The following is a 10,936-nucleotide window of genomic DNA, read 5'->3' as shown; positions in this document are numbered from 1 at the left end:
GAAGTGACTTCAGATCCAGTTCACACTGAACACAGAAGAGAAGTGACGTCAGATCCAGTTCACACTGAACACAGAAGAGAAGTGACGTCAGATCCAGTTCACACTGAACACAGAAGAGAAGTGACGTCAGATGCAGTTCACAGAAGAGAAGTGACGTCAGATCCAGTTCACACTGAACACAGAAGAGAAGTGACGTCAGATCCAGTTCACACTGAACACAGAAGAGAAGTGACGTCAGATGCAGTTCACAGAAGAGAAGTGACGTCAGATCCAGTTCACACTGAACACAGAAGAGAAGTGACTTCAGATCCAGTTCACACTGATCACAGAAGAGAAGTGACGTCAGATGCAGTTCACACTGATCTCAGAAGAGAAGTGACTTCAGATCCAGTTCACACTGAACACAGAAGAGAAGTGACGTCAGATGCAGTTCACACTGAACACAGAAGAGAAGTGACTTCAGATCCAGTTCACACTGAACACAGAAGAGAAGTGACTTCAGATCCAGTTCACACTGAACACAGAAGAGAAGTGACGTCAGATCCAGTTCACACTGAACACAGAAGAGAAGTGACGTCAGATCCAGTTCACACTAAACACAGAAGAGAAGTGACGTCAGATCCAGTTCACAACGAACAAACCCTCTGTTTCTGTCACACTGGTTTTGTGCAGTTTGATAAACACTGACAGCTGATCATTTCCATCTACTCCTCTGTGTTCTGGATCTCTGCTTGTAGTGACTCCTTACACATTGACGAGAGAAGAAGTCTAAATATTATCTAGCCTTATTTGTATTTGGTGTAAAAAGTATTTATTTTTCTCAAACTCTAGTCAGGGTAAAATGTGTTCCTCTGCAACAGACTAGAAACTAAGATCCAAAAAACCCCAAGGCACCTGCGATCGATTAGACGACAGTGAAACTCAACTCTGTCCTGATTCAGATAGTTCTCGTGTTCTTCATATTTCAGTGTTTGACAAGCTAAAAAAGTTTCATAAAATTTAATTTAAAACCAATGTGACCACAACACAATCGATGTAAACTAAATCTACACATCTTTTCCAAAACACATTCATGAGCCTGAACCAGAACACTTCACCAAATGTTGTTTCACAAGAGGTTGTTCGTGGCTAAAGAAGCGTCTTCAGATTATAAAGGTTAAAAAAGAAATGGTTCTTTGAAGAACCTGTGACCGAATGCTTCTGTTTCTAATAGACCTCTATATACAGAATATAAAACACATGAATGTTAGCGTTTATATGAGTGTGTGCTGTAAAACAACACGTCTGTGTATCATGAAGTTATGTTCAACACAAACGATCCAAACAGGATTGTGATTATGATACAAATAGCATCATTCATTTACATAACGAAAAAATAAATGAGATTACAGAGATACATCACTAGTTTATATAAGTCACTTATTACTGCATTTATTTGATAACAATTTTTATATATTTTAAAATACATTTTATGCAATGCTGATTTATTATCAATGTTGGAAACCTGATACTTTAAAAAAAAATATTTGATTAATAAAAAGTTAAAAAAAGAACAGCGTTTATTTAAAATATGACTTTAGTAACAATGTACACTGCCAACGCTTGAGGACAGTGTTTAATTATTTTCTTTGAAAGAAATTAGTTTTTTATTCGGCAAGGATTTGTGAAAATGATTTAGCGTATATTGTTAGAAAATATCTGTATTTTGAGTATAACCAATTTATCAGTGAACCCCAAAAAAGTATCACATGTAAAAAAACAAAAGCACTGATAATAAATGATGATATTATTCTGATTTCTGCAGATCATGTGACACTGAAGACTGGAGGAATGATGCTGATACATAAAAAACAGCTGTTTTACATTAGAATAATATTGTACATTATTACTGTTTTTCCTGTATTTTCTATCAAACACACACACACACACACACACACACTGCATCTCTACAGTTAAGAGCTCTAATAAAACTCTATCACGAGGCACACTTGAGAAGTGTTTTGTCGTGTTGAGTGTTGATGTTTAACAGTGTTTTTAGTGTTAGTTGTCTTTAAGAAGCTGTGCTGATGCTGATTGGTCATTAAAACACACACACTGCAGGTGGTGGGAGGGGCCAGTGCAGATCTTTAATATGATTGGTCACACAGATTACAATCGGTTTGATTGACAGCTCCCACAGTCCATTCATTATTAGTGCTGTTTCGTTACGTACAAAATAATAATAACAAAATAATCTCACTTCATAATAATAATTATAATGAATCTTCAATGTGAAGATCCGATTAAGCTCCCAGAATGCATGGGCGTCGCCACGGTAACAGTAACAGGAAGTGTGTGGCGTGACGCTCGTCTGTCTCTTCACATCAGTCTGGGACACTGATTGGCTGGTTCGGTGGTGCTGCACAGTGATTGGTGGATCAGTATGGTGTGAAGCAGGGCATGCTGGGAAGCGTCAGTATGGCAGGACACGCAGCATCTGGACACTGGACAGAATCTTCTTCTGATGTCCTGCTAGAGTCACACCGATCCTCAGGAGATCCCTGGACAGAACACAGGAGCGATCACTCTCACCTGAGGACTCCTTCATCACCATCATCATCATCATACAGATCATCATCATCATCATCACCATCATCATCCTCCTCCTCATCATCACCATCATCACCATCATCATCCTCCTCCTCCTCATCATCATCATCACCATCATCATACAGATCATCACCATCCTCATCATCATCCTCATCATCATCACCATCATCACCATCATCATCCTCCTCCTCATCATCATCCTCATCATCATCACCATCATCATCATCATACAGATCATCACCATCCTCATCATCATCACCATCCTCATCATCATCATCATCATCATCACCATCATCATCCTCCTCCTCATCATCATCATCACCATCCTCATCATCATCATCATCCTCATCATCATACAGATCATCAGCACTATGGAAGCATATGGGTAGCAATATTCAGTTTGGAATGTAAGATGTAAAATGGCAACGCATTTCTAATTCAATAACGAGAAATGGAAAAATGGCTTGTTCACAGCAGCTGTATTTATCATTGGGACAATATTCACACAATACTGTAACCTAGAAATAATTTAAAGGGGTGACTTGCAGGTCGCAGCAGCATGAATTATGTGCCCAGCCACATCTGATTCAATTATCATGCTAATTAACAGTGAGCGGTGGTTTCAGACATTACTCTTTTAACCTCTTGAGACCCTGTGGCCTCAAATGAGGACATTATATTTTTGTGAATTTCTCTGAGTCTGTTCATGCCACAGTTTTAGATCTGGATGTCCTGTACAGAGCACATTCAGGGCTTTTCAGAGATACCAAATGATTGGATGTTTCACATGACCACTCCCTCTCCTTGGTCATCAAAATGTCTGAAATTAATTTAGTGACACTCTTATAGAAATATGATAATATTTCTATAATATATTGTAGTTATCATTTAAATCTGTCTAATTTTTAAATTCTGTGTCATAAATCAACATCTCAGAAATATGCTATGGGGTTTCAAATCAAAATATGACTTTCTGTTACTAAACAGGACATTGATTTCATACATGTCCTCAGATGAGGACACCGGGACTAAACGCATGCTTATGACGCATTTTTGGAGACATAACAAATGAATAGAGAAAGAAATTATATTTCAATATTCTATGAAATATTATATATTATTATGAAAATCTTGACAATTATTACTCACATTATTACACTTCTTTTTTCATTACATGTTGCCCCAAAAACACATTTATATGCAAATTAGATTTAGTTTATAGATACATTGTATATAATTAGAAAACCCATTAATGGTAATTTTACACACATTTTGCAGAAAGAAAAATGTTATACTGAATTATTCTGTTATACCATAGTTGAGAATCATCTTTATACAAAGTTTGGTAAAAAAAAAAAAAAAAATCTTGAACATTAAAAATTTATTGGTGATTTAAAAAAATCTATTGTTTTTGCCTATGCATTGTCATTCATGTCTTTTCATTTTTTTTTTTAGAAATTGAGTCCCGATGTCCTCTGCCGAGGACATAACATAACTTTATAAATGAAATGCATGAATGCAGAGCACAAGGCTGCACTGGGAAATCCTGTGTGCGATGCATGACATGCAATGTGCATCTGTGCTTGCAAAGTGAATGAAACTGCTTTGCAGCATTTCACATCATGAAAGACCCACTGTCCTCACATGAGGACATCTTTTTTCTGGGAAAACTACTTCCTGTACAAAAACAAATTTTAGGTATTATACTTATTAGGTCCTACATATCCCAAATAGCAAGAAAAATTATAAAATGCACAACAGGCAATCTCTCGGGTTTCAGGAGGATAAGACTCTTATTCTGTCTGAAAGGAGGAAAGAGCCGTGCTGAAGACGGAGCGATTCGACCAATCAGATGAAAGCAGCGTTTCAGCTCCGCCCACAAGTGTGCATGAAATATTGAAGCCATAAACCGATTTGTAAACCTCAAACAACAAAATGAGATAGAGCCAAAAATGTATTTTCCGTTTGTTAAACTAAATGGAAAAACTAATAAACGAGTGATTTTTCCATTTCTCGTTATTGAATCCTAAATGGGCTAGGTGCACAAGATGGCGCCGGTGAGCTTCAGCGACGCGAGTGTGTGCGTATTTATTTCCGGTCTTGCGACGCTCGCATTGACTGTAATGGAAACTTACATACGAAGCTTGGCTAGATGTATATAATTAATGATTTTCAAATTTAACAGCCGATAGTGGTATATCAAAAACATGGGGAAACCTCCTCCCTATATTTTGTGTACCTCTGTGTGGAAATTCATCAAGAGACAACGCGGAGATTGCTTTATTCTTCTGTAGGTTATGTGGATCAGCGTCAGGTCAGGTCCACAGGGATTTCTTCTTTCAAACACAAACCTCTCAAATATGCAATACTTTTCATTTTCGAAGAGCTGGTTTTGTTCTGTTATGTAAGATACATGTTTCTGACTGTCAAACAAGACGCACAGAGATTTCTGATAAAGCATGTTTTATTAACTTTATTTGATAACATAAATTATAACTAACTGTACAATCAAACGTAATATAATTATGGTAGGTTTGCCTTAAATAAAAGATCGCTGTTTGCATTCATGTGTGTTTTTATCTGTTTATTTGTCAGCAGCATAAATCATTATCTGTCTATGAGCAGCCATGTATATATTGTTATTGTTTTGCATTAATTATCAGATTAAACAGATATTAAAATTAGTCACATATTTTTTACTGTGTAAAATAATAAAATATGTTGTGAAAATAATGATGAAACAGACTGATGTATGTGTACAATTGAGAAATGGATACTTCTGAAGATAAATCGCAGCCCACGTCTCACGAGGTAAATATTTAATATAAATATATAATAAAAATAATAATGCAAACATTTTCGAGAAATAAGTAATTTGTACATTTACATATTTGGTAAGATAAAATACATTATGTAGCTGTGTATACACACTATGAGTTCAACTTTCATTTCGTGAACAGTAGTCAACATTAGTGTATTTAATTAATACACCGGACCCAAACATACACACGTTTCAATCCACTGGCTCAGTTAACATTTATAGTATAGTGATAATAGCATGTATATCTTATTTGCATATGAAGTGATATTATAAATCCTGTAAACATATAGAAGGTAATATTTGGACTTCTCCGGTTCTCTGCACTGACTTTAAGCACAACCGGAAATATCTACGCACACACTCGCAAGACCGGAAATCCAAGATGGCGGAGATATGCATCTAGCCCATAGGAAATGAAATGATCAAAACGGATCAACTGTCGTCATGTTCTTGAGTCTCGAGTCTCTGGAGCTTCTGCAAGCCCCGCCTTGTTCACGCAGTGATTGACACGTCGTGGGGGGGGGAGATGTGATCGGCTATTCATTTTGAATCAAACGTTGCACAAATGTATTGGAAAATGTAAATGTAAATACAGAAATGCATTGCCATTTTACATATTACATCCCAAACTGAATATTGCTCACATGCTTCCATACAGTACTGCACGCCATCCACATCAGATCCAGTCATCACATTTGTGTTACTTGTTTTTAAGTACAAATATAATTTGTGCTAATATTTTATTTTTTAAATATACATTTTGTTTTCATTATACTGTTAGTTAGTTTGTTGCTGTTTTTGTCAATGTTATTAGTTTTGAGTTTTTTTAATGTATATATAGCTTGAAATAATATTTTTTTACATTTGATTTTCATTTTACTTGTGTTAAAGTTTTAGTGATTTTCAAATTAGTTTTCGATGTCCAGGTGATACGTGTTAAATATGAGGTGACGTTCATTTTTCATAAAAGCATGAACCTTTTCAGAAATGTTTCGATCACAGAAATGTTTCGTCTGAACCCGGTTGATGTGTTTGGTGTGCTCTCTCCTGCGGCGTTCAGTCTGGACACTGCTTCTGTCTGCTCTCTCTCAATAACTGAGGAAATATAAGTCTTACCATGTTTCGTTCAGTTTGCTATCATGATAAATTAGGAGGGGCGATATGATTTTCTATTTTTTGTCACGTTGGTTTTACTATTTTGTAAGTTGTCTGATCATTAAAGCCAAACTAATTTCCCTTTTATAAAGACCGAGCACTTCAGGGTAACACCGTAAAACACAAGAAGGACAGATATTTAAGATGAAGAGGGCCAAGATCAAAATCTCTGTCATTACTTTATCTTTGTTTATCAAAAATATGAACGAAGATACACATTACACATACACAAATAAATCAAACCGTGCTTTATTTTCAGGTACAGTAGGTGTTTTTAGCAGAGCAATGAACAAATATAAAAATAAAAGACTATATAAACTGATTCCTAAAGCAACGGTGTTAAACTTCTTCTGTCAAGAGCAGTGAGGGATTCTTCTCTTTGTGTTGTTGTTGTTTTATTAATGTTAAATAGTGGTTTTAAACCTGAGTGAGTTTCTTTCTTCTTCTGAATATAAATGCTGTTTGGAGGAACAGTTTCTGCTCCACTGGGTCTTTCAGAGTCTTTTCTGCTACTAATCAAAGTCAATGTGGACCAGAAACTGTTTGGTTACCCACATTCTTCAAATTATCTTCTGCGTTCAGCACAAGAAAGAAATTAATACAGGTTTGAGACAACATGGCAGTGAGTAAATAATGACAGAAATGACATTTTAGGGTGATCTATATTCTGACAGTAATGACAGTCGGCTGCATGTGTAAGAGGCGTACTGTCCTTTTAAGACCTGCACACATCTAATATACACTTATACGTTTTTCTCTCAACTGTTTACTTTCATTTTACACACAACTGAGTCTACGTGTAAATCTTGTGTGCTTTGACTGTTTTAGCGCGAAAGATAACTTGGTTCAGTAATCTGGCGCTGTTTGACAGGCTTTAGCTTTGAGTGTTTGTGTGAAGGAACCGTTTAACCAGCGAGGCTTTAAAGCAGATGTAAATAATGTAGATTTGTGATTGAGACTGCGCTAGATCTGCAGCGGACTGAATGTGTGCTGTAGCACCAAACTTCTTCAAAAGCAGAAGGTCCAGGATCAGAAATGGTCATATCACACGGCGTATGCTAAATACAGATTCAGTCATGTTCAGAACATGCGGCTTGTTTCAGCCTTACGCTGGAGAGAGTTCACTTTCTCTCTGAAAACTCTGTGTTAACATGCTTGGTCCAGGTCCATTTCTGGAAATGTTTAGGTGTGCCAGCTACACAGGTGAAGAGTCATGCTTTGTTCTTATCACCTGGACTACTACAGGTTTTATGAATATTTTAAAGTCTAATTTTTTTTATGCTGTTTTCTTTTTAATTGATTTATTTTAATGTTTTTTTTTCATTATGATTAGTTTTTGTGTTTTTAGATATCTATAATGTTAATAAATCCAGTAATCTAACTGAATAATCTGAATTAATTTATTTTGCTTTCATTTTAGTTATTTAAACATGAGAAATGTTGCCTTGACAAACTGATGATTTTTATTTTATTTAAGACTTAATACTATTTCAGTTAATTTTTGTTTCAAAGTTTTTAGGTTTAGTTTGCAATCATGAATGTGTTATGTGACGGTTACGTGTGAGTGTGTGAGTGTGTGAGTGTGAGTGTGTGTGTGTGTGTGTGTGAGTGCGTGTGTGTGTGTGTGTGTGTGTGTGTGTGAGTGTGAGTGTGTGAGTGTGTATATGTGAGTGTGTGTGTGTGAGTGTGAGTGTGTGTGAGTGTGTGTGTGTGAGTGTGTATATGTGAGTGTGTGTGTGTGAGTGTGTGTGTGTGTGTCTCTCACTCGGTGGAGATGTGTGACACCAGCTGGATGGAGGTGAAGCCGGCCTGCAGGAAGTTGTCCTCGTATCGCTCCATCTTGATGATCCGGAGCCAGTCGGACACTGAGCTGCAGTGAGAGAGAGACGGAGGAGGACGCTGGTCCAGCAGAGGGTGAGATGGCCTGAGACACACACACACACACACACACACACACACACACACACACACTGTGAGCACACACACAGAGCAGTGAACACACACACACACACTGTGAGCACACACCCGGAGCAGTGTGTCATCATTTATGCTGCGGCGCCCGGGGAGCAGTTGGGGGTTTGATGTCTTGCTCAAGGGCACCTAAGTCGTGGTATTGAAGGTGGAGAGAGAGCTGTTCATGCACTACCCCCCACCCACAATTCCTGCCGGTCCGAGACTAGAACCCACAACCCTTCGATTGGGAGTCCAACTCTCCACGACTTCCCAAATAACTACATCATCTGCATATAACTGAATATTTAAATCTTTACATACTTCAGGTAAGTCATTAATGTAAAGTGAAAACAACAATGGTCCTAAAATAGAACCTTGTGGAACCCCCTTGGGGCAGACAATATAAGAAGATTTCACGCCATCAATACATACACATTGTTTCCTATTAGAAAAATAAGATTTTACCCAAAGTATTGCTTTCCTCTGAGAAATAAAAATTTGTTAGTTTAGATAAAAGCACCTGATGGTCAACAGTGTCGAATGCATTCTTTAAATCTAAAAAGACAGCACCAACACATGCATTCTTATCTAGTAAACATTTCACTCTCTCAACAAACAAACAGTTTGTTGAATCTGTTGAGTAATTTTTTCGGAAACCAAATTGCATTGGATGTAAATAATTAAAACCCTTATTTAGATTATGAGTCAAAAGATTTGATACCCATTTTTCTGCTACCTTAGATATAATAGGAAGAATACTTATTGGCCTATAATTTTTCAAATGTAATTTATCTCCAGATTTGTAGATTGGAACAACTGTAGCCATCTTCCAAGCAGATGGAACAACTGCTTGTTTGAATGACAGGTTTACCATGTGTGTTATTGGGCATACTAAAGAATCTTAATTTGTTTTTAAAAATGTTGTGTCAAGCCCATACGCATCCTTTGCTTTGGAGCTTTTTAATGCATCAATGATATTTGCTACTTCTAACTCAGTTATTTCATCTATTTGAAATAACGGTTTATCAATTTGTATAGGTCTATATGTAATGTATTTTACAGTAAAATGCTGTGTTTATTCATCCACTGAATTTCTAAAATGTGAATTAAAATTAGTGGCTATAGATAAAGAATCTTTTACTAGAGTACTGTTAATTTTAAGTTAAAAATGTTTTACATTGTTCTTTTGTTTACTAGCTAATTTATTAATGGTTTGCCAAATTATTTTCCCCTCCCCTTTTGACCCCTCAATAATGTTCATAAAAAAAAAAACTTTCGTAAAGTCTTTATTACCTTATTCCTCATAGAGGTGTATTTATATCGATCAGTTAAAAGACCAGAATTCAGCGATTTTTTAAGGAGCTGATCTCTCTCCTTCATCATTTAAAAAAAACATTACATTTTGGTCAGACAGCCCTGTCAGCAGGTTATAATGCTTTAAGATTCTTTCAGGTTTATTTGTAAACAGTAGATCAATTCTAGTTTTAGAAGGAGGGGTTATTCTAGTAGGCTGTTCTGTCAGTTGAGTAAAGTTAAAATAGTCAAAATAGTCAATTGGTCATAAAAATCCAACTTTGCTGAAGGTTTACGATACATACAGATTAAAATAAAAGACATTTCTGCAGAAAGTGAGATATCCACACCAACACACTCCAGACTAACATCACTTGGCCATTCAATTTGATTACATTTTAAAGTGCTGTTTATATAAAGTAAAACCCCTCCACCCCTCCCCTGCTCCCGATCTTTTCTAAAAACATTATATCCAGACATATTTACTACTGAATTTGCGGATGAACAATTTAACCAAGTTTCTGATAATCCTAGAAAGTCAATATAGGAATTACAGAGTAAATGTTCAAGTTGTTCGCGTTTAGGAGTCATACTCCGGATGTTTACATGTCCGCCAAACAATCCTTTCATTTTGCATCGTGTATCCCAGACAATTTTTGCTTGATTCAGGGTTTGGAAAAAATGTGTTGATCGATGCCTTTTAAATAGAACATATATTACATGCATGCACAGTTTAAGTCAGCTTTAATCACCTTTTTTTTTTGGTAATTCCATGAATTAACTGACCACGACACTGCTTGCACATAGTTTATTTCGCAGTTTGATATGAAAGGATACACACAAAGGAAGAACGCAATGGCGCCTTTGAGCACAGGACTGCTTCCGAACTGGCTTAACTTGCACCTGATAATAAAGTGGAGAGGAGCGCGTGTCTGAAACGTCTCCCGTCAGTCATTCTGCGACTGAATAAATTCACTTCTAGTCATGAGAAAAGTGACAGAAGCAGCAGTTGTGAGAGGGTGGCTATCCCCGCCCCTACGTTAAATATTTTGACTACATTAAACTGAAAAAAAAACTATCGCCTTCATTAACGAACAAATTTTGACACTAATATATATATTAAAC

At 36.5% G+C, this 10,936-nt stretch overlaps 1 protein-coding gene across 3 annotated transcripts in view; it reads right to left on the bottom strand.

Annotated features, from left to right (window-relative positions):
- Positions 1–2,101: 2,101 nt before the first annotated feature.
- The window catches only part of LOC128011618 (ephrin type-B receptor 4b), a 44,474-nt gene continuing 35,639 nt past the window's right edge, over positions 2,102–10,936 (bottom strand). For all 3 annotated transcript variants that reach the window (XM_052594246.1, XM_052594247.1, XM_052594248.1), the window contains 2 exons: positions 8,331–8,489; positions 2,102–2,540 (listed from right to left, as the gene is read on the bottom strand). In XM_052594246.1, the coding sequence (XP_052450206.1) occupies positions 2,453–2,540; positions 8,331–8,489 (247 nt within the window). In that variant the 3' untranslated portion in view covers positions 2,102–2,452. The remainder of the gene's footprint in view (positions 2,541–8,330; positions 8,490–10,936) is intronic.

Source organism: Carassius gibelio, chromosome B23 (genome assembly GCF_023724105.1).
Source record: "Carassius gibelio isolate Cgi1373 ecotype wild population from Czech Republic chromosome B23, carGib1.2-hapl.c, whole genome shotgun sequence".
Taxonomy (NCBI): domain Eukaryota; kingdom Metazoa; phylum Chordata; class Actinopteri; order Cypriniformes; family Cyprinidae; genus Carassius; species Carassius gibelio.
The sequence above is the reverse complement of the archived record's forward strand: the minus strand, read 5'-3'. Positions and strand labels throughout refer to the sequence as shown.